Source organism: Talpa occidentalis, unplaced genomic scaffold (assembly GCF_014898055.3).
Source record: "Talpa occidentalis isolate TD23 unplaced genomic scaffold, MPIMG_talOcc4v2.1 talOcc4.17, whole genome shotgun sequence".
Taxonomy (NCBI): Eukaryota; Metazoa; Chordata; class Mammalia; order Eulipotyphla; family Talpidae; genus Talpa; species Talpa occidentalis.
Window position 1 is genome coordinate 4,076,525 of NW_023601754.1, and position 24,627 is coordinate 4,101,151.

Sequence of the window (24,627 nt, forward strand, 5' to 3'; positions counted from 1 at the left end):
GCAATTAAAATATCTATGAGTTGCTACTTTAAGCATGTATTTTTAAATTTACTGAAAATTCTATGACTATTTTTAACGCTTAATACTTAAGCTTTGGATCATAATTTTTTTTTTAATACTTTTGGCACTGTACAGGTGAAAAGTGATGGGACATATGGAGGTCTTCAAAGGTGCCTAGAGCAGCCAGAAAAGAGAATTAAATGCAGAGAAACTGCTTACCAGGCAGATTAGTATAGGATATAGGGCACCCACCCTAAAACTGTCAACTAAACGTACTTATTATGTAGTGGATGAGCATAGTGTAGCAAACCAACAGTTTATACTCCTTGGTTTTTATGGTGAATAGTGATCCCATTAAAATTTAACTTTCACAAAAATTTTAGAACTGTAAATAAGTTAAAAGATGAAATTTAGTGACTTGAAACATTAAATGAAATGGCAGCTCTGTGAATGTCCTTTTTTTCCCTCCCTATAGTAAAGCCATCAATAAGGCCTATGAGGAGTATGTTTTATCTGTTGGGAATTTAGATGAGCGGATATTTCTTGGAGAGGATGCTGAAGAAGACATTGGGACTCTCTCAAGGTGTCTGAATACTGGCTCAGGAACAGAGACAGCTGAACGGGTGCAGATGAAAAACATCTTGCAGCAGCACTTTGACAAGGTGAGTTGAGCCAGAAGAGTACAGGAAGAGATGTCCAGAGGTTCTGTTTATTTTGGTTATTGTGTGTATATGTGTGTTTTACTTCTAGTATAAAAGAGAAAATTCCCGTCATGCTTATTAATTGAAAAACTTATCTCTATGTTTATTGATTTAATTTTGTTAATATCAGCTTTTGATATTTTTGGTTAGATCTGAGAAAAAGAGAGGTTAATCTCCATATACTATACAATAATAAAAGTATTATGCTGATAATGTGTTTGGAAAGATGCCCAGTAATATAAGCCTTTAAATACTGGACTGAGTAAGCATTTAAAAGATGGTGGTTGACCTTAATTGGTGTCTTCCTCTCAGAGACCAGAAAAACTGAGAGTCTGCAGTCTTTGCACGACTCTGAGGTTCCGAATCACTGGTGTTTCATGCAAACATTTAGGATGATGGAGACTAAGAGTTTCCTTTCTATTATGTGTTGTTCACAGAAAATATATAACTTCTGACAAGTGCCTCCAGAGGAAGTGGGATAATACCAAGGGGTAGTTCTCCTCTAAGACCAGCTTGAGACTAGGTTGCTTAGTTATTCAAAAGTATTTTAAAGGTATTCTATCTGCCAGATTGTGTTCTGGACATAGGATACAGCAGTAAGCAAAACAGACATTGGTATTCTTTTCTAAAGAATTTTATATTGTATAGAGAGGGACAACAGATAACCAAACAAGTAAATATGTAGTATATCAGATGATGCTGTATGAACGAAATAAAATAGAGTATTGGGGAGGGGGGAGAATGGGTGTTCTTGCGACTGCTGTCAGCAATGGCTGGGAAAGGTGTCTCCAAGAAGGCACTATTAACGGAGAGCTCAATTAAGTCATGTTGTGGAAATGTATTTGAAGCCAAGAGTGTGTCAAGTACAAAGTTGTGAAATAGGAACATAACATTGAGAACACCAATGTGGTAGAAACAGAGTGAGAAAAAGAGTGATTAAGAAGTAAAGGGAAGGTGAGACCTCAGACCCATATGAAAAAATGTTTTATCAGAGAAATGCAAAAACCACAATGAGATACCAGCTCCCACTGGCGAGAATGTCCCACATTAAATAAACTGGAAACAAAAAATGCTGGCAAGGATGTGGTGAAAAAGGAATCCTCTTATACTGCTGATGGGAATGTAAACTGGGCCAGGCACTATGGAAAGAAATTTGGGAATTCCAAACACTGAAAGTAGACTTCGCATGTGACCCAGTGATTTCATCCTAGGAATCCAACCAAAGGACACAAAAATAGTAAATTGAAAGGAAATCTGCACTCCTATGTTTATTGCAGCACTATTTACAATAGCCAAGATACCAGGCCTACTTAAATGCCCCAAACATGACTGGATCAAGAAGATGTGGTCTATGTACAGAATGGAATACTACTCAACAATCAAAAAAGATAAACTAATGTCATTTGTGGCAATATGGATGGAGCTAGAAGGGATTATGCTAAGCGAAATAAATCAAAAGGGAAAAGATAAATATTGGATGGTTTCACTTCAGTATGGAATTTCGAGAAACCGAACAAAGGGTTAGGTAAAAGATAAAACTTGCAAGCTGACCATAGATTCAAGGCAGGGGAGGGGGACAAGAAGGGGGAAAAATAGAGGGGTCAAAACAGGGAAGGGATGAGCACAAGGGACTGTGGTGATGGTTCAGGGGTGCTATGAGGACTAACCAAAGGGGAGAAACCAAATACTGTCCAAAAATGAATGATTTAAGAAGATAGATATAAATAAATAATTAAGAAAATAAATAAATACATAAGTGAAGGAAATTGTGGACAAGAGGGACAAATAGACCTTATACAGATTTGGAAGACATGGTGAGGGTTTTTGTTTTAGCCCTGATTGAGATGAAAGTCTTTGGGAAGGTGTTACAAAGAACAGTGACTATCAGTCTGAATTTTATTTATTTATTTTTATTATTTCCACTTTCTTTTTTAAGATTTATTTTTTATTTATATAAGAGCTGGGGTATAGGCCAGAGGCACGGGAGGGTAGAAGATTCACCAGAGACAGAGTGGGGAGCAGAACAGGCAGATGGACTGAAAGCACTGCTGAGGGGAGCAGCGGGTGAGACAGGAGAGGTCTGCTGTGCCACGTGGGAATCTCTCTGGCCAGCTGGGAATGGAACCCACACTGAGGAGGCTGCGGACAACTTCACAGTGCTGCGCTCAACCCTCTGTGGCACTGGGGAGGCCCTCAGTCTGAATTTTAGCACCAGTACATCTTTTTGAATTTTTCTAGGAGGGGCTGTGAGGCTGAAGAAGGCCGTTTTACATCAGGTTGTTTCCTACATAAGGCTGCATTCTCGGAATGTTTGTGTAATCTTTTCTCTCTGAAATAGATTTGATGATTTAGATGGTTTTTGGTGAAATTGTGGCTTTTGTTCTGGCCATATTTAATTCACAGCTTCCTTTTGTAAGTTTGTTAAATTTACAAAAATAGCAGATGGGAGCTGTGAAATTCTGTTTCTCACAGATATTCTTGATTTTGTTAATGCTACTTTTGCCCACACTTAAATTTTGAAGGAAATTTCAAGTAGGGAAATATCTTTTGTCTTATAAAGGTTTGACAACTAATATACAACCTCTTTCATTGGCTAAATTACAAATTGACCTTTCATATATCATCATATGGATAATGGTAGCTCTCAGTGATGTTATGTTTAAAGTCCAAGAATGGTGATATTTGAATCATGAAAATTTAATGATAATGTAAAGCTAAAGTCTAATTGGCTTTAATTCCCATTTGCGAATTGAAAGTTTTTCTGATGTAAAATAATGTTCTTCCCTCCCCTTTTAGTCTAAAGCACTGAGAATCTCCACACCACTTACTGGTGTGAGGTACATTAAGGATAACAGCCCTTGTGTGACTCCAGTCTCTACTGCGACACATAGCTTGAGTCGTCTTCACACCATGCTAACAGGCCTCAGGAATGCACCAAGTGAGAAACTCGAACAGATTCTAAGGTTAGTTTGAGCCCTTTTTGCCTTCTAAGATTAGGTTGTTGACCATTTTCCAATTTTTTATTTAAAATTTTCACTATTAATGCCTTCATTCACAGATTAATAATTGTATATCATTTGCATGCTTAGTCCTGTTGTTAATCTGTAGAAGATGTAGCAGTAACAGAAGAGGTATGAATAGGTGATGGTGATTTTTCTTAGCTTCTTAGTCTGTTTGGGCTACTATTACAGAATGTCATAGACTGGGTGGCTTTTAAATAGCAAACATTCATTTCTCACAGTTCTGGAAACACCAGCAAATTCAGTGTTTGTTGATACCTGCCTCCTGGTGCATATGTAGCTGTCTCTTTCCTGTGTCTTCACATGGCAGAAGGAGGCTAGGGGATTCTCACTGGCATCTCTTTTATAAGGGCACTAGTCCCATTCATGAGACTTCCACCCTCGTGACCTAATCATTTCCCAAAGGCCAGCACCTTGGGGGTGAGGTTTAATTTGGGGGGAGGGAGACACACACACTCAGTCCTTAGCTGAATATAGTACGGGAGACAGAAACCTAACAATACTACATACTCTAGAACAAACCACCCGATTGTTATAACTGTTCTAAGATTTCAGAGATAGAGGGCTGGGAATTGAGTGGAGATAGTTGTCAGAGGACTTCATCAAGAGGATTGGACCTGAGCAAATCTCAAGGGTTGGGTCATATCTGGACATGCAGACAGAGTTATAGTCATATCCATTATAAAACCACTGTAACATTTGTAATCTCTATGAAACATCCTTAGCCTGGAAAGGAAGTTAACTGTCTTTCATTCCTTTGATCTGCCTGATACTGGTAGGGATAGCAGTGAGCTTTATGAAAAGCACAGTAGACGGACCCTCAATGCCTGTGCATAATTATTGGCAGCTTTATTTGAAAAATTACCTCCAAGGCCCCTCCTAGTCTTAAAAGTTTATGAATTGATGGTACAGACCCTATAGAAGCCTATTTTATTTCTGGTCAGGTAGTTTAAGAAGGACCTGTGTACATATAGTAGTGATTTCCCATTTATAGCTAGACTCATTAAATGCCAAGACTGACTGATTTGCTTGTGCATTTTCAGGAAGTTTTCTTTATTCATAAACTTGACTATAGTTAACAGCCAGCAATCTATGTCTATATAATCTCCTCCTAAATCATGTTTCTTGAATGGACCTTTTTAACCTAGGTTTGGAAGTCTCTCTCAATCTCTGTATCTTCCAGATCTCTTTACAGTCTCTTAGCAGGCACAGTAACCTCTCTGATCTTAAATACTATTAGTGGGATTAAATAATACCAGTACGTACTACTTAAAATCAAAGGGTCCTGTTTTTGTAGAAAGGTACGTGTGCATTCAGAAAATAAAATTCTGCTTGCATAAGATATTTGACAGCTATCTCTAGTAGGATTATGACTTTTTAAATTCTCTTTATAATTTTCTAAACTTACTCCATTTTTATGACTGTATAATTATGATCACGATAACAACATAGTTGTCACAAAAGCCCACATGGGCTTCTGCATTGAACAAAGATTGCCTTTCTTTAAAAAATATATCTGGGCCTCCCCGGTGGCGCAGTGGTTGAGCGCTGGGTTGCAAAGCTGCCCGCAGCCTCTGCGGCGCCGGTTCGATCCCCGGCTGCTCCCCGGCCACCGGAGGAGGGTCCCACATGGCGCACAGACCTCTCCTGCCGCCCGCTGCTCCCCTCAGCAGTGTACTTCGGTCCTTCTGCCTGCTCTGCTCCCCGCTCTGGCTCTGGTGAATTCTCTCACCCTCCCGCGCTTCGGACTGTACCCAGTGCATGTATAAACAAAACAAACAAATAAACAAATAAAACATGCCTCTATTAAAAAAAAAAATTAAAAAAAAAATTAAAAATTAAAAAAAAAATCTATGAAATATATCTTGTTTTGAAGGAAAAAATGTAGAGTGCCAGTAATGGCTTACATGAATTTGCTCTATGGATTATATACTGCTTCATTCTACTTTCTCCCTCTTCTTAAGGGGAGTTGTATTTCCCTCTAGGGGAACATTTGAGGCAATTTTGTTGCTGTTAGTGACTGCAGAGGTGTAGGGTAAGTGGGGCCTGTCGTGGGCACTGGTCAGGTTGCTAAACTCAGTGCTGTAAAAAGTACAGCTTCCTACAAAATATACTTTTTTTTCCCTCTCAAAATGGTAACATGAATACTTATGATAAAGAAATGTGGGATCTCTTGGATTAACTTGGGAAGTATGTAGTTTCTGTTCAAATAATTTTGTATTTACAGAATAGTAAAATGACAGTTAAAAACAGCTTACTGCTTTGTGACTTGGCAAAACTTTTCAATAAGATAATTACTTCTCTCTTTAGGACATGTTCACGAGACCCAACCGAAACTATTGCCAACAGATTGAAAGAAATGTATGAAATATATTCTCAGCACTCCCAGGCAGATGAGGATTTCGGTAACTGTGCAAAAGGTAAAGCTTAATATTGTCCATATTGCTATGTCTTTGACGCTTAACTCCGTGGAGTCTTTTCTTGGTAACTGAGTCGGAAATACGAGGACAAGATTATGACTTTAGACTATGGGTTAGAATACGGCTGTCTAATTTTTCTGTCACGCAGGTTATTTTGGCTACTTCTTGGTAAGAAAGTTATAGTAGAGCTTACCTTTAATGTGTTGGACTTGTGGTACTTTTTGTCTGCCAAACTGTTCATTTTCATTTACAGACTGGATAGTAAATATGGAAGTGTATATATTGGAAGAGTTGGATTGGTTTTTAAATTTTATATTGTGAATGGAGGTGGGGAGAGGGATGGGCCCTCATTTTCCACAGTATTTTTTTTGTGTGTAATTTTTGTGGGTTTTTTTTTTTTTTTTATACAGAAATTGCCAGCAAACATTTTCGTTTTGCAGAGATGCTTTACTATAAAGTATTAGAATCTGTTATTGAGCAGGAACAAAAAAGACTGGGAGACATGGATTTATCTGTGAGTAAATAATCAATGTGTTGATCAGCATAATAAAATGTAGTTCTTTCCAGCCCTACCTACCCAATGCTCCCCCCCCAAAAAAGAAGCCATTATTGAAGAAATAATGTATGGCTTTGAGAGAATAAAGATTGTTACTAAGAAACTATTTTGAGCTTTCTCAGCTCCAGTTCCCTCACTGCAGCAGGTCTTCTGTTCTAACTTACCATTTGTGTGGGTAGTGAGACTCTAGTCAAGGATTAAAACAGTCTAACTTAGCCTCAGTTGAGTTTATAAATAAATTTTTATTGAAGCCCTTTATTGCAAGAATAAATAGAAATTGAATATTGCCTAGATGGAATTTTATTTTATTATTATTTTTTAAAAGATTTTACTTATTTATGCATATAAGAACTGGGGTACCCCAGGCCAGAGGTGTGGAGAGGTGAGAGGATTCACCAGAGAAAGAGTGGGGAACAGAACAGGCGGATTGACTGAAATGCACTGCTGAAGGGAGCAGTGGGCTAGTCAGGAGAGGTCTGCTGCGCCATGTGGGTAGCTTCCTGGCCTCGTGCTGCAGCAGCTGCAGATAGCTTCATAGGTTGCGTCTTAACTTGCGCCACCAGGGAGGCCCACCTAGATGGAATTTAAACACAAATAGTCAACCTTTCCTCTTTAGTTCACATAATTTTTTCCTAGTCAAGAAATGTAAATTTATTTTTTTTTAAATTTTTTTATTTTTTAAAAGATTTATTTATTTATTTATTTATACAAGCACTGGGTACAGTCAGAAGCGCGGGAGGGGGAGAGAATTCACCAGAGCCAGAGCGGGGAGCAGAGCAGGCAGAAGGACCGAAGTGCACTGCTGAGGGGAGCAGCGGGCGGCAGGAGAGGTCTGCGCGCCATGTGGGACCCTCCTCCGGTGGCCGGGGAGCAGCTGGGGATCAAACTGGCGCTGTAGAGGCCGCGGGCAGCTTCGCAACCCAGCGCTCAACTGCTGCGCCACCGGGGAGGCCCTGTAAATTTATTTTTAAACACATGATTTTTACTCTTAAGGGTAATAAATAGTAATAAAACAAATTTTTAAGTTAAATTTTAAATAAAATTATCAAATTGATGAATAATTGTTCAGTTTCTTACAACTGTATATGCCTTTTTTTTAAAGATTTATTTGTTTATGCATATAGAACTGGGGTGCAGGCCAGAGGTGTTGGGTGGTGAGAGGATTCACCAGAGACAGAGTGGGGAACAGAACAGGCAGATTGACTGAAATACACTGCTGAGGAGAGCAGCGGGTGGATAGGAAAGTTCTGCTGCATCATGTGGGTCAGCTCCTTGGCCGGGGATCAAACTCGTGCTGCAGTAGCTGCGGACAGCTTCATAGTGCTGTGCTTAACCCATTGCTCCACCAGGGAGGCCCTATATATGCCTTTTTAATATATAAAAATATGACTGTAGGAATTAAAGACTTTTATGACAAGTTTTTTAAATGTGAAACATGTAAAGAGAGGTATAAAACAGCTGTAATTCAGAGGCTATATACTCACCCAAAAAACTTAAAAAAAATTTTTTTTTGTGATGAAATATAACGTAAAATTTATCATCTTCAGTTGCACTTTAATGACACTGAGTAGAAAATGAGGGCAAGTTTCTTATTTTTTTTTTTAAGATTTATTTTTATTTTTTATGCAAGAGCTGGGGTACAGGCCAGAGGTGCGGGAAGGTGAGAGGATTCACCAGAGGCAGAGCAGGGAACAGATCAGGCAGATGACAGAAATACACACTGCTGAGGGGAGCAGCGGGTGTGACAGGAGAGGTCTGCTGTGCCATGTGGGATTCTCGCCGGCGAGCCGGGATTGAACCCATACTACAGAGGCTGCAGACAGCTTCACAGCATGGTGCTCAACCAGCTGTGCCAAAAGGCAGGCCCTGGTTTTTTTTTTTTAAAGATTTATTTATTTATGCATAAAAGAGCTAGGTTGCAGGCCAGAAATGTAGGGGGTGAGAGGATTAACCAGAGACAGAATGGGAAGCAGAACAGGTAGACTGACTGAAATCCACTGCTGAGGGGAGCAGCAGGCGAGACAGAAGAGATCTGCTGCACCATGTGGGTAGCTCCCTGGCTGGCTGCAGAGGCTGCAGATAGCTTCACAGTGCAGTGCTTAACCCCTTGCGCCACCAGGGAGGCCCAGCATAATGTTTTTTTGTTTTTGTTTTTGTTTTTAATTTTTTTTATTTTAACATTTATCATTTTTTACATTTTTTTAGACAATATTTGCTTCCCCCCACCCCTTCAGATTGAGTCCCCATAGAATTTCCTTCTCCAGGGCACCCGTGCACCATCACCACAGTCCCCTGTGCTCTTCCCTCCCTCCCTCCCTCCCACCCTCTCCTCCTCTTCCCCTGCAGGATGTCTCTGGTTTATCATTGTCTGTTTTTGCTTTGCGTTTTATACTGTTATTATTTTTTTTTACACTGATATCTTATTTGGTTCCTCTATATTCCTGTTATAAGTGATACCATCCGATATTTTTCTTTTTCCTTCTGGCTTATTTCACTGCGCATAATTCCTTCTAGCTCCATCCACGTTGCTGCGCATGGCATGAGTTTATCTTTTTTGATTGCTGAGTAATATTCCATTGTGTATATATGCCACATCTTCTTGATCCAGTCATCTATTTTTGGGCATTTGGGTTGTTTCCAGGTTTTACCTATTGTGAATAGTGCTGCAGTAAGCATATGGGTAAAGGTGTTCTTTTGAATCACTGTTTTTGAGTCCTTTGGGTCGGTCCCTAAGAGTGGAATTGCTGGATAGTACGGTAGCTCCATTTTTAGTAGACTGAGGAACCTCCAGACAGCTTTCCACAGTGGTTGGACCAGTTTGCACTCCCACCAGCAGTGCAGGAGAGTTCCTTTTTCACTGCATCCTCACCAACATTTGTTGTTGCTAGTTTTTTTGATATGTGCCATTCTCACTGGTGTAAGGTGGTATCTCAGTGTGATTTTGATTTGCATTTCCCTGATTATAAGGGAGGTTGAACATTTTTTCATATGCCTGTTGGCCGTTTGCATTTCCTCTTTGGAGAAATGTCTTTTGAGTTCTGCCTATTTCTTGACTGGATTGTTTATTTTTTGTTGTTGTTGAGCTATGTGAGTTCTTTTATATCATTGTGATCAGTCCCTTATCAGTTGGATGGAGTGCAAACAGTTTGTTCAATAAATGGTGCTGGGAAAACTGGACCTCCACATGCAAAAAAATGAAACTAGACCACTACCTCTCACCGTGCACAAAAATCGACTCAAAATGGATAAAAGAACTGGACATAAGACCTGAAACCATAAAATATATGGAAGAAAATACAGGTAAAACACTACAAGACATACATCTCAGAAACGTCTTTAAAGACTCATCACCCAAAGCTGTGATAGTGAAGGCAAAGATAAACAGCTGGGATTGCATCAAACTGAAAAGATTCTGCACAGCAAAAGAGACATTAACCAAAACAGAGAGACACCCCACTGATTGGGAAAAAATCTTTGCACTCCATCCAGCATAATGTTTTTAAGGTTCACCCATGTTATAGTATGTATCAGAATTTTATTCCTTTTTAAGACTGAATAATATTCATTATATTTATATATCACCAACATTTTGTTTATTCATCTTTCTACTGATGGACATTTGATTGTTTCTACCTTTTGGCTAATATGAGTAACTGTTATGAGCACAAGTGTCTGTGTCTCTGCCTTCAATTCTTTTAGTGCAGTTGCTGGATCATAGGGTAATTACATGTTGAACTTTTTTGCGTTAAACATATTTCCACAGTGCTGCACCATCCACAGTGCACAGGGGTTCCAATTTCTTCACATCCTTGTAACACTTGTTTCCATTTTTTTTATAACATTCATTCTGATGGGTGCAAAATGGTATCTTATGGCACTTTTGATTTGCATTCTCACGACTGTTGATGTTGAGCATCTTTCATGTGCTTGTTGGCCCTTTTTCTATCTTTTGGGGGGGAAATGTCTATTCAGGTCCTTCACCCATTTTTGAATTGGGTTTGCTTTTCTGTTGTCAGACTACGGGAGTTCTTTATGTCTTCTCGATATTAATCCTTCATTAGGTGATTTGAAAATATTTTTTCCCATTCTATGGGTCATCTTTTCACTTAGTGAATAGTTTCCTTTGATACATTAAGATTTTTAATTTTGATGAAGATCAGTTTTTTTTTCTCTTTTAATGTTTAACTTTAATTCAGAAATAATGTTAATGTATAACTTTGGAAAAATTAATGTGCAAAATAAATTAAAATCATGTGATTATGTCACCTGAGATAAACATGCTGACTTTTGCTCCATGATCATCTAGCTAGTTGCCTCCATCTCTGCCTTCCATTCCTTATGAGAGTGGCCATTCATTGTAAATACTGTTTTGTGACATCTTTCCAAGTCATTATTCTTCTGAGCATCAGTTGTATGTATTTTGGTAGGGAATGTTTTTGTTAGCTATATTTCACAATATGTGAGGCTTCAAAAATTTCTTCTACATTTGCCTTTTTTTTCTAATAATAAATGGACTTATAAAAAATGTTTTATAAGAAAATAGGTACTGGACCTTCCTGGTGGCGCAGGTGGTTGAGCGCCGCACTGTGAAGCTGTCTGCAGCCTCTGCAGTGCGTGTTTGATCCCTGCCGGCCGGCCGGCGAGGATCCCACATGGCGCGGCAGACCTCTCCTGTCATGCCCGCTGCTCCCCTCCGCAGTGTATTTCGTCACTCTGCCTGTTCTGTTCCCTGCTCTGTCTCCGGTGAATCCTCTCGCCCTCCCACACATCTGGCCTGTATCCCCCGACTCTTGTATAAAAATAAATCTTTAAAAAAAAAAAAAAATATTTTCACTCACCCAGAAGGTAAGACTTCCTTTGATATTTTTACTTAACTTGGGTATGAAATGTCTTATTAGAGTAGGCTAATGTTTCTGTATGCTAATAACTTTTTTATAGGGCATTCTGGAACAAGATGCATTCCACAGATCACTCTTGGCCTGTTGCCTTGAGGTCGTCACGTTTTCTTATAAGCCTCCTGGGAATTTTCAGTTCATTACTGAAATATTTGGTGTGCCACTTTATCACTTTTATAAGGTATCTTTTAACATCTGATAATTATGAAGAAACTGTAGATGAGACAAATTTCCTGTTGCTGTTCACCTATTATGTTCATGAACCTAATAGTTATTATGTACATTTCTTTGATTTTTAATTATATACTTAATCATCTCCACTCTATTTGGGGAACAGAGTTAGATTCTTAAGAACTATACAGATTCTTTTAACTATAAAGAGCTTTTTTGTGTAAAACCTTCATTGATTCCTCCCTTTATCTGATAAAGGCTTTTAGAATACTGTCATTTTATGAGCTAAAAGAACACTTAAAATAGCAAACATATTACTAGTTATTCTTGTGTAGTACCCTTCTCTTCTATTTTATATGGAAATTAAGTAATGCAAAAGTATTTCATAGAAAAGTGAAAATTCTCATTCATATATTGAGATACACAGAGTCAGAGCGTTGATTTAGTAGTTGTTTTCTTGATACTGATTTAGCATAACTCTACTGTATGAGAGTGAAAACTATTTTTTATGGTGGCATTAAGTGAATGTTAAGAGTTTTTAAACAGGAAATTTTAAAGTAATGTTTTCAACCTTAAGAGACAAAGCATGATTTTTAATTAAATAGTAAAGAGCAGCTATTTCAAAATAGTACTAATCTCTACTAATCTCTGCCCTTGTTATTTTTGACAAATTGTTCAATCTATAAATATACAGGAAATATTTGAATAAATTTACCAACTTTGCTTTCACAGTTAATAAAAAAATATTTTGTAAAATGTTATCATTTTCAAACTAGGGCATTTCTCTGTTTCAGGTGATAGAAGTATTTATTAGAGCAGAAGATGGTCTTTGTAGAGAGGTGGTAAAACACCTTAATCAGATTGAAGAACAGATATTGGATCATTTGGCGTGGAAACCAGAGTCTCCACTCTGGGACAGAATTAGAGACAATGAAAACAGAGTACCAACCTGCGAAGAGGTAGCGAGAACCATCTCCTTTCTCTAAACCAAACACACATCTATCTGTAGTCTATTCAGAATCCTCTTTCACAGAGAGCAGTTAACCTTAGTGTCTTCTGTATGCGGGTGTCAGCTGGGGTAGTAAGTATGATGCAGTCACCTCTGTATCTAAGAAGCAACTTGAGTCAGAAATAATTTGTGATAACTCCAGTGGCTCAGTGACAAGTAGACTTCTCTGTTCTGTATTGATTTCCTAATTGTGTTTCTGTATTTTAGAATAGTTGATATTTTAATTCTCCAAATTTGTAATGAAAGTTGATTTATACTTAGTATCCAATAATTAGATTTTGAATTTGTAAGTAAGCCCAGAATTTTTTAAACTTTAGAATGAAAGTTGAAAAGATAGCAGATTTTACTTGGTTGGAATAACTGATGAGCCAAGATAGTTTTCTTATGCCTCAGATTATTTCTACTGAAAATGCTTTTTTCAATAGTGACACACTGTGTAACAATATTGTATAGGTCATGCCACCTCAGAACCTGGAAAGAGCAGATGAAATTTGTATTGCTGGCTCCCCTTTGACACCGAGAAGGGTGAGTGAAATTCGTGCTGATACTGGAGGACTTGGAAGAAGTAAGTCTGATATGTCAGGGGGAACATTTTGGGACCTAATATCTGGGGATTTACAATCAACCTAAAATTATAAGTGAAGTTAATAGGGCCTAAAAGAAAACATTCTATGCATCTTGGAGTCACACAGGTCATTTGAAAGTCATACTTTGGAGGGATTTTTCAAACACAGGAAAATGCATGCCATAACGAGTATCTTTAAAAAAGATACTGTATATGAACTTGATTCCTGTATTTTAAGTGTATATCTATATCCAAGGACACAAAAGGGTTAAAATGGTAAAACCAAATTATTAAGAATGACTGTTGTTGGGTGATGGGATTCCAGCTGATTGCTTTAAAATTTAAGATGAATTTGCATTATTTTTAAAACCAGAAGAAATAGGAAAGCTTCTTCTTCTTTTTTTAAATATACAAGCACTGGGTACAGTCAAAAGCGCGGGAGGGTGAGAGAATTCACCAGAGCCAGAGCAGGGAACAGAACAGGCAGACCGATGAAATACACTGCTGAGGGGAGCAGCGGGCGCCGCAGGAGAGGTCTGAGCCCCACGTGGGACCCTCGCTGGCGGTCGGGGATCGAACCAGCACTGCAGAGGCTGTGGGCACCTTCGCAGCCCAGCTCTCAACCTCTGCACCACCAGGGAGGTCCAGGAAAGCTTAAAGAGACTTGATATCCAATTCTGTATAGACAAACCAGTAAGTTAAATGGACTGATTGGCCTGAGTAAGTTCAGCTTTGTTTCCTGTCACTTGAGCTGTGCTACTCTGGTGAATGTGACAGCAGAGCTGGCCAATAAATGCATAAAAGGGAGATTTTGCTCTTGGTTACATTTTAGGCAGTACTTTAGAACATCTGTTTGGTTCAAGATTTTAGTTTACATACTTGAGATAAAAAAAATTTCAAATATTTATATATACGTGTTTTACATTATTGTTCATTTTTGTAGAATATTTGCTTTCTCCTCTCAGGTGTGGTCCCCATAAAAATCCCACCACCAGTTCACCTATGAACCATCACCCTAGTCCCTTGTGCTCTTCCCTCCCCTATAAAACTACTTTTTAAAAAGCAATTCCATAAATGTAAAGTTCTAAATCCTTAGATACCACTAGAAAGCTATTGTTTCTAGATCAACTTTCTGATGTAATTGATATGTACTGGCTAAAGGAAAAAGATCAATTGTTAAAGTCAGGAATCATTCTGTCAGTGCATCATTAAATATGGAAAATGTATATGAAAAATCCTCCTTAAAAAAAAATCCTTTTTTAAAATATTTTATTTATTTATGCATACAAGAACTGGGGTGCAGGCCAGAGGTGTGGGGGGTGAGAGGATTCGCCAGAGACATAGTGGGGAGCAGGACAGGCAGATTGACTGAAACACACTGCTGAGGGGAGCAGCGGGTAAGAAAGGAGAGATCTGCTGTGCCATGTGGGTCAGCTCCCTGGCTGGGGATCGAACTCATGCCACAGTGGCTGGTGGTAGCTTAAGTGCCCTGAGACTTTAACCCCTGTGCCACCAGGGAGGCCCAAAAAAATCCTCATAATGGCTTTTGCTTATTATTCCCTCAGAACTGTATATTTACCAGGGGTCATTCCTCAGTGCTATTCCGTAGTTTTTCCTTCAGTAACTTATGTGTTAGGGCTTGACTTTAAACTTCATTTTCTTTGTACATACTTTTCGATTTTCTTGGGGTCTCTTTTTTCTTTGCTTTTATTTATATATATTTTACATCATTGTTCATTTTTAAACAATGTTTGCTTTTTTTTTTGCCCCCTCAGGTATAGTCCCCAAAGAATTTCCTTCCCCAGTGCACCCATGAACCATTACCACAGTCCCCTGAGCTCCTGCCTCCCTCCCTCTGATCCCCCTACCTTCTTCTCCCCCGCAGGATGTCTCTGGTTTATAATTGTCTGTTTGTTTTTGTTTTGTTTTGTTGTATTTTGTATTGTTACTATTTTTCCCCTCTGATGTCTTATTTAGTTCCCCTATATTGCTCCTACAAGTGAAACCATCCATTATTTTTCTTTTTCCTTCTGACTTATTTCACTGAGCATAATTCCTTTCTAGCTCCATCCAGCTATGGAGCTACCATATGACCCAGCAATTCCATGCCTAGGGATCTACCCAAAGGACACAAAAACATTGATTCAAAAGAACACCTGTACCCCTATGTTTACTGCAGTACTAGTTACAAAAGGTAAAACCTGGAAACAACCCAAATGCCCCAAAATAGATGACTGGATCAAGAAGATATGGTACATATACTTAATGAAATACTATTGAGCAATCAAAAAAGATTAATGCCATTCTTAAGGTATCTTAACACCTTCCAAGAAAATAATCATAATGCATTCTTTCTGACTGCAGCTTTCGTTCAAATCAGCTCTAATACAAAATCTATTTGCTTTTATATTATCAGGAATTTGAAATGTTAAACCATGTCTGTCAGGACTTAATTCCTGTCAGTCCTCTTATGATCTCCTTATATATTTTTTAAAATTTTAAAAACGTACTGATTTGTAGTTTGTATACATGTACATGGAAGACAGAAAGGAATGTTTGCTTCTCAAAAAATTCAGATGTTGGTATGAATACTTTAACATAGACTGAATCATAATGGTTAATAGAGTTTCTGCTTGAAACTATAGCTTTGGAAATAGTGATGATTGCACGATATTGTAATGTAATTAATGGCACTGAATTGTACAGTTTAAAATGGTAAGTTCAGGGCCTCCCTGGTGGCAAGGCGGTTGAGCGCTGGGTTGCGAAGCTGCCCGCAGCCTCAGCAGCGCCGGTTCGATCCCTGGCTGCTCCCAGGCCATCGGAGGAGGATCCCACATGGTGCACAGACCTCTCCTGCCACCCGCTGCTCCCCTCAGCAGTGTACTTCGGTCCTTCTGCCTGCTCTGCTCCCCGCTCTGGCTCTGGTGAAGTCTCTCACCCTCCCGCGCTTCTGACTGTACCCAGTGCTTGTATAAATAAATAAATAAATCTAAAAAAAAAAAAAAAAGGTAAGTTCAAAATTATGTTATATATATTTTCCGCAGTTACAAAAAAAATGTAATATGCCAAATCATTGAATTGTTCAGTAGTTTTTTTTTAATTTAAATGGGTGAAATATATGTGAATTATATCTCAATAAACTTGCTTTAAAAAAATAATAAACTTACTTGGAAAGCAGCAGTGCTCATCACTATACCACTAACGCCTCTAACTATACTTACTTGAATCCAAAACACGTATGACCATTCTCCCTGAAAATTATTGAGTCATAGTAATTTTCTAAATGTGGAGAAAGACAAACATGGAAATACATAAAACTGGGAGAAAATGCACCAGATGATACCATAATAATATCAAGTCCCTTCAACAAGTAGTGTCTTTACAGTAAAATGATGTATTAGCATTAGGATGAAATTGAATATAGTCAAAAATATCAGAGAAGTAGGTTAATTCTTTAAGTTGCCCCTAAATCATTAAAGTTCTGTAGTAGCAGAAGGGAAAGTCCAGTTGGATTTAGCAGAAGGTGGAGTGAAAAAGGGAATATTCTTTGACAAAGAGAAAATACCTGTTTAAAGATTTTGCTCTTAATGTTGAGTTGAATTTTCGTTAGGTGAGCGTAGCTATGATATGACTCCTGGAATGTTTGTTTGCTTTTTAAGTTATAAAGTATTTCAAACACTGTAATGAGGTTTGAACATCGCAGCTGGAATGGACGTCAGATCTCAGCCTTACTGAGTTAAATGATTGCTTTGCTGTTTCTCTGACCCTAGGCGTAACATCTCCAACCACGTTGTATGACAGGTATAGCTCCCCCACAGCCAGCTCTACCCGAAGGCGGCTATTCGTTGACAATGATGGCCCCTCTGAAGGAGGGACATCAGGACGCACCCCCCCACAGCCTCTAGTCAATGCTGTCCCTGTGCAGAGTGTATCTGGGGAGGCTGTTTCTGTCACACCAGTTCCTGGACAGACTTTGGTTACCATGGCAACAGCCACTGTCACAGCCAACAATGGACAAACAGTGACCATTCCTGTACAAGGTAAGGAAGGCAGAGTTGGATGAGTTCTTTCTCTGTGGCATTTATTGGAAAACTACCTGTGGCTTGGCTGGAGGGACAATAGGAAAGGAGTGGAGGTAAAAAGTTGTTGGGAGCTGAGAAGTTGGATCCCTCAGCCTGGAGAACCTTGTGTCACCAAATTTTCTTCATGCTTTTCCCCTTGTAACAACTCACAGGTATTGCCAATGAAAATGGAGGGATAACATTCTTCCCAGTCCAAGTCAATGTTGGGGGGCAGGCACAAGCAGTGACTGGCTCCATCCAGCCTCTCAGCGCTCAGGCCCTGACTGGGAGTTTGAGCTCTCAGCAGATGACAGGAACAACCTTACAAGTCTCCGGTCAGGTGGCCATTCAGCAGATTTCCCCAGGAGGACCACAGAAGAAACAGGGACAGCCTTTAACCAGCAGCAGTATTAGACCCAGGAAGACCAACTCTTTATCACTTTTTTTTAGAAAGGTAATTTTTCATTCTCCTTACCAGGAGGTGAGTTTGAAAAATTTAAGTGTTTAGATAAACAGTATCTGAAATGTTATATTTATCTGCTAGGTTTACCACTTAGCTGGTGTCCGCCTTCGGGATCTTTGTGCTAAATTGGATATTTCAGATGAACTGAGGAAAAAAATCTGGACCTGCTTTGAATTCTCCATAATTCAGTGTCCTGAACTTATGATGGACAGACACCTGGACCAGTTGTTAATGTGTGCCATTTATGTGATGGCAAAGGTGAGTACAATTTGGTCTCAGCACACTTTTAAATAGCTTTTTTTTTTTTCCAATTTTTTTTTTTGAAGACTTATTTATTTTTATACGAGAGATGGGGTACAGGCCAGAGGTGCGGGAAGGTGAGAGGATTCACCAGAGACAGAGCAGGGAACAGAACAGGCAGACGGACCAAAATACACTGCTGAGGGGAGCAGCGGGCAAGGCAGGAGAAGTCTGCTGCACCATGTGGGAATCTTCTCAGCTGACCAGGATCAAACCCACGCTGCAAAGGCTGATAACAGCTTCAGGGCGCTGTGCTCAACCCGCTCCGCCACCGGGGAGGCTCTTAAATAACTTTATTGAGATAGAATTCATGTACTCTGTAATTTAAAGTGTGCAACTCAGTAGATTTTAGTATGTTCATAAATATGTGCAGCTAACATCAGTAGTTTTAGAACTTTATATTCCATTGTATGAATATGATGTTCTGTTTCTCCATTGTCTGGTTGGTGGATTTTGGTTTGTTTTCACTTCGATGTATTACGAATAATGCTGCTCTGAGTGTTCGTGTAGAGCTTTGCATGGACATGTTTTCTTTTCTCTTTGAAATGGAGGGTAGATTTCTGTATTATATTGTAGGTACTTAACCATTTGAGGAACTGCCCACGTGTTTCCCAAAGTCACTGCCCTATTTTATATTCCCACCGGCAGTATGTCAAAGTCCTGATTTTATTGTCTGACTTTTTTTTTAAATAATTCACATAACATAAAATTAGCCATTATCATCTTTGGAGAAATATGTTTATATCCTTTGCCCATATTTGAATTGGGTTGTAGGAGTTCTTTTTTTTTTTTTTTTTAAGATTTATTTATTTATGCATACAAGAGCTGGGGTGCAGGCCAGAAATGCAGGGGGGTGAGAGGATTCACCAGAGACAGTGGGGAGCAGAACAGGCAGATACTGAAATACACTCTTGAGGGGAGCAGTGGACGAGACAGGAGAGGTCTGCTGCACCATCCATGTGGGTTGTTCCTGGATGGTGGGGAATGGGGGGTGTCGAACTTGTGCTGCCATGGCTGGCAATAGCTTGATTGTGCTGTCTTTAACCCCTGTGCCACCAGGGAGGCCCAGGTTGTGGGAGTTCTTTATATATTATGGATACAATTCCTTGATCAGATGTGATTTATAATATTTTCTCTCTATTATCTTTTCACTTACTTGATACTGTTACTTGAAGTTTGTTTTAAATTTTGATGGTCAAATTTTTTCTTTTGTTGCTTCTGCTTTCTGTCTTATTTGTGTCACATTTTTGTGATTACATTGCCAAATCCAAGGTCATTGGAGATTTACTCATGTTCTCTTCTAAGGATTTTCTCTTTCACGTGTAAGTCTGATCCGTTGGACTGAATTCTGAGGTGAGGGGAGCCTCACTCCCGTGTTGGGCTCTGCTGTTGTCCAGCACAGTTGTTAAGAAGACCGCTCTTTCTCCATGGATGGTCTTGACTCCCCTGTCAAAAATCAGTTTACCGCAGACCATTTAGTTGACCACAAAGCGTGTATTTCTGGACTCTCACTCATAACTATCTTTATACACTACTGTATTCTCTTGATTGCTGCTGCTGTGATGTAAGTTTTGAGATTAAGTTCTCCTTATCTTTCCAAGGTTACTTTGGCTGGTCTGAGTCCTTTGAAATTCTTTGTGAATTTTACATCAGCTTGTCACTTTCACAAAGCACTCAGTTGGGGTTCTGGTACAGATTGTATTGAATGTACAGAACAGTTTGGGAGAGTATTGCCATCTTCACAATTTTTCATCCTTCAATCTATGCACATAGGATATTTTTTCCATATAGTTAGATCATCTTTAATTTATTTAAACAATGTTTTGGAGTTTTCATAGTACAACTTTTGGACTTCTTTTGTTAACTATATTCCTATGTATTCTTTTTGATGCTATTATAAATGCAGTTGTTTCAGTTCTGATATGCTCATTGTAAGTGTAAGTACAGATGGTTGGTTCTCATTTAGCAAACTCCTTAGGGTTTTTATATATGTCATGTAACCTTACTGTTTAAACTGAATACTTTTATTTCTTTTCTAATTACTCTGACTAGAATCTCCAGTGCAATGTTGAATAGAAGTGTTAAGAGTAGAAATGCTTGTCTTGATCTCAAGAGGAAAGACCATAGTCTTTTCACCATTAAAATCATACTAGCTTATTTTTTTTTAAAGATTTATTTATTTATTTGTGTATACAAGCACTGGGTACAGTCAGAAGCCCAGGAGGGTGAGAGGATTCACCAGAGCCAGAGTGGGGAGCAGAGCAGGCAGAAGGACCGAAGTACACTGCTGAGGGGAGCAGCGGGCGGCAGGAGAGGTCTGTGTGCCATGTGGGTCCCTCCTCCGGTGGCCAGGGAGCAGCCGGGGATCGAACCAGTGCTGCAGAGGCTGTGGGCAGCTTTGCAACCCAGCGCTCAACCGCTGCGCCACCGGGGAGGCCCGATACTAGCTAATTTTTTTTTCATGGATGCCTCTATCAAGTTGAGGAAATTGTCCAATGCTTTTTCTGCATCTTTTGAGATGGTTACAATGATTTATTAGTCTACTGATATATGGTACATTACCTTGATTTTCATCTGGTAAACTAGCTTTGAGTCCCATGTTGTTAGGGTGTATAATTCTTTTTATATGTTGTTAGGTTTGGTTAGCATTTTGTCAAGGAATTTAGTTTTAGTCATAAAAGTAATGGTCTATAGGCTTCTTGGTATGGCTTTGTCTGGCTTCTTTGTGGGGGTAACCTGGGACTCATCTAGTGCGTAGGGAAGTGTTACTTTCTCTTCTGTTGTTTTTTGAAAGTTTGTGAAGAATTGGTATTCTTCTTCAGGTGTTTGGTAGAATGTAGCAGGGAAGCCATGAGGGCTGCACTTTTCTTTGTGGGTATTTTGTTGACAAATAATTCAATCTTGTTATATATCTATTCAGATCGTCTATTCTGGTGTCAGGTTTGGCAGTGTTTTTCTAGGAATTTGCCTGTTTCCTCTGGGGCTATCTTAATTTATTGCACACAGGTCAGCGGTAATTTGAGTTCTCTCTTCTTACCTTGTTCATTCTAGCTAGAGGTTAATTTTGTTGAGCTTGTCCAAGAATCACCTTTACTTTTCATTTATTAATGTGTGCTCTAGTACAGTTTACTTCCATCTGTAATCCTCTTTTCTGCTGTTAGGTGTTAGCTGCGTAAATTTTGATATATTGTGTCTTCATTTTCACTCTAGAACCTCAAGGTCTTTTCTAAATTTTCTCTGATATGTTTGAGTCATTGGTTGTATCTGTGTGGTTTCATTTAATTTGGGATCTTGCCAAATTTCCATTATTTCAATCCTTCTAAACTTACCAAAGTCTGTTTCGTCGCCTGGTGTGTAGTCATACCGGGTGCTCCCTGTTCTGTGGCCCCCGGCCGAGCAGGCTGCCACTGCCTGGTCATTAGTTTTGTGGTGTTGAAGTCTTCGGTCTCCTTGGTGATCGTCAAGGTGGTAGTGGAAGCAGGGTCCTGAACTCTGCAATAGCACTGTTGACTTATCTGTCTCTTCCTTCATTTCCACCAGCTTTTTACTCCATACATTTGGTTCTTTGTTATTAGATGTGTTATTTGGGACTTGGTTGGAGATTATTAGCTTCATGTATGTTGTAGTTGCATGTATTAATTATGGCTCCCTAATGTATTATCATTATGAAATGTTCCTCTTCTAGTAACTTTTCCTTTTATTATGTGATACTTATATAGCCATCCAGCTTTTTTGGGGTTGCTGTTTGTGTGATCTTTTCCCATCCCCCCTTTTTTCTTTAGGTAACATTATTTTGCATCACATCATTGTATCAAGTTATAGTATCTACCCTCGGGTGTTACTTCTCCTCACCCACCACCAAAGCCCCCATAGTCCATTGTGCTCTCTTCCCGCTTTGTTTCCACCCCTACTCCTTCTCTCCCTCTGATAGCCTGTTCTTTTGGCTTTTTCTCACCTTTTGCTTGGTTTTTCTATATCCCACCTATAACTGCCTCCATCTGGTGTTTCTCCTGATTGACTTCTCTTACATAAACCCCTCCAGCCCCCTCCATGTCAAAAATGGCAAGGGTTTATCTTTTCCTGATAGCTGAGTAGCCTTCCTTTGTGTCTGTACACCTTTGTGTCTGCACACCTTTGTGTCATCTCTGATCACCTTGTCTGTGCGTGGGCACTTAGGTTGTTTACATAACTTGGCTATTGTGAATAGTGCTGCAATGACTGTAGGCGTGCATATAGCCTTTCAAATTAGTGTTTTGGCATTCTTTGAGTAGATACCTAGGGGTGGAATTCCTGGGTTGTATGGTAGATTCATTTTTATTTTTTTTCAATTTTTAAAAATTTTTTATGATGCATACAAGAAGTGTGGTGTAGGCCAGAGGTGGGGGGAGGAGGGGTGAGAGGATTCACCAGAGAGTGGGGAGCAGACAGGTGGATCTACTGAAATACACTGCTGAGGGGAGCAGCGGGGAGACAGGAGAGGTCTGATGATGCACCATGTGGGTCACCTCCCTGGCTGGGGATCAAACTTGTGCTGCAGTGGCTATAGATAGCTTCACAGGCTGCATCTTAACCCCTTGCACCACCAGGGAGGCACCGTCTGGGGTCACTTTTAACTTGAACTTTTAGTATTAAGATGGGTCTTGCAGTCAACAAATTCTATTTATCTGAGATTGTATTCATTTCACTATTTCATTTTGTAAAGCGCTTTGCTGCACACTAGAATCTTTACTTCGAATATGCTATTTCACTTCTTCTTTGCCTTTCTGGTGAAAAGTCAGGGTTTCCTAGATAGTGAAAAAACTTTCTCTCCCTTTCTTTGGCATTTTAACTACATTTCTAAATATGGATTTTATTTGGAATTTGTTGAGCTTCCTGAATAAGTTTGTGCAGCTTTCAGCCTTTTATTCCCGTTGAACTTTTTTTTTTTTTTTTTTTTTTTTGCTTCTCTCTCTCTTGTTTGTGGTACTTGCAGCAGTGAGTGTTGGTGTGCTCAGTGATATGCTGCATTTCTCTGAAGCGCTTAATTTTTCCCCTCCGCTGTTGTTCAGATTTATCATCTCCACACGTTGGTTGAGCTCCTCTGTTAACATGCTCTGAGTAGTTTCTCTCTCACAATACTCTTACTCTTTGCCAGGTCACCAAAGAAGACAAATCTTTCCAAAATATCATGCGTTGTTACAGGACCCAGCCACAGGCCCGCAGCCAGGTAAGCACATTTTCTCTCAGGTCTGAGAGAAAACCTCATCATCTCTGATGAGTGTAAGAAATTCACAGGTGATTCTGTGGCCTTCCCTCTAGCATAAGCAACTAAGGGATATCTTTAATCACCCTGATAGACAACCCTTCACTGTCAGTCTGTCCTCTGTTTTCCCAAAAGGCAATAGTATGCAATACTTGATCCCTTCTGAATTCAGATCATCACATAATAGACATGAAGGCAGTTACTTGGCTTCTATGTCACCTTTCAGTCTAATTTAGGAATCACAATATTCTACAATTAATGAGGATAACATTAAATGAAACTTAGAATTTTACTTTTACTATTCATCTGTGTCAACAATGAAATGACTGTATTTTCAGATTTGGCTTAGAATGACTTGATTTTATGGTTGGGTATTATTACTATGTAGCATTGAAACTTGAAGCCAGATAGGCCCCCAATGTAAATCCTGGATCTGCTACTTAAAGCTGCATGACCATGGCTACATTTCTTACCCTCTTCTAGAACTACCACCACTCCATGGGGTTCTTGTGAGACTTAAATCACACGTCACAGTCATATAGGTTAGGAGGTGCTCAAATATTAGATTCTCCCCTTTTCATTTCTCTAAAGGTCTATAGAAGTGTTTTGATAAAAGGGAAAAGAAAAAGAAGAAATTCTGGCAGCAGCGACAGCAGAAGCCATCAGAATTCTCCAACAGAACTAAGCAAAGACAGAAGTAAGAAGTATCTTTATGAACTCTTAAAAAACAAATTTAAACAGATTTCTAAATTTTTTTTTTTAAGATTTATTTATTCATACAAGAGCAGGGGTACAGGCCAGAGGTGTGATGGGGGGCAGGGGTGAGAGGATTCACCAGAGACAGAGTGGGGAACAGAACAGGCAGATCGACCAAAGTATACTGCTGAGGGGAGCAGTGGGCGAGTCAGGAGAGGTCGGCTGGGACAAGCTTCATAGGTTGCTTCTTAACCCCTTGGGCCACCAGGGGGAGGCCCCAGATTTCTAAATTTTGTTGCAAAACTGTCCTTCACCTCAGAACTCTGAGGCATGCTATATGTAACATTTTATCTCCATGGTAGTTAGGGATGGTATCAGGGAGGAATATGTTGACCTGAATTCCTGCCAAGTCTGAGGTGTCAGTTGGTTTTATGCTATGGAAACCCCAGGGCTCAGGTCTTAGAATACCGGGTGGGAAATTAATGAAAACTGCTCGTTAAGCTCTTGCTGCATTTATGGAAAGGGGCT

The 24,627-nt window shown here is 39.4% G+C and overlaps 1 protein-coding gene across 1 annotated transcript in view; it reads left to right on the forward strand.

Moving 5' to 3' along the window:
• The window catches only part of RBL2 (RB transcriptional corepressor like 2), a 51,142-nt gene that overhangs the window by 12,902 nt on the left and 13,613 nt on the right, over window positions 1-24,627 (forward strand). The window contains exons 8-19 of the mRNA XM_037515788.2: window positions 476-662; window positions 3,498-3,664; window positions 6,032-6,141; window positions 6,552-6,655; window positions 11,636-11,773; window positions 12,558-12,722; window positions 13,226-13,337; window positions 17,108-17,377; window positions 17,572-17,852; window positions 17,943-18,119; window positions 23,296-23,367; window positions 23,995-24,100. Coding sequence (XP_037371685.1) covers window positions 476-662; window positions 3,498-3,664; window positions 6,032-6,141; window positions 6,552-6,655; window positions 11,636-11,773; window positions 12,558-12,722; window positions 13,226-13,337; window positions 17,108-17,377; window positions 17,572-17,852; window positions 17,943-18,119; window positions 23,296-23,367; window positions 23,995-24,100 — 1,889 coding nt within the window. The remainder of the gene's footprint in view (window positions 1-475; window positions 663-3,497; window positions 3,665-6,031; window positions 6,142-6,551; window positions 6,656-11,635; window positions 11,774-12,557; window positions 12,723-13,225; window positions 13,338-17,107; window positions 17,378-17,571; window positions 17,853-17,942; window positions 18,120-23,295; window positions 23,368-23,994; window positions 24,101-24,627) is intronic.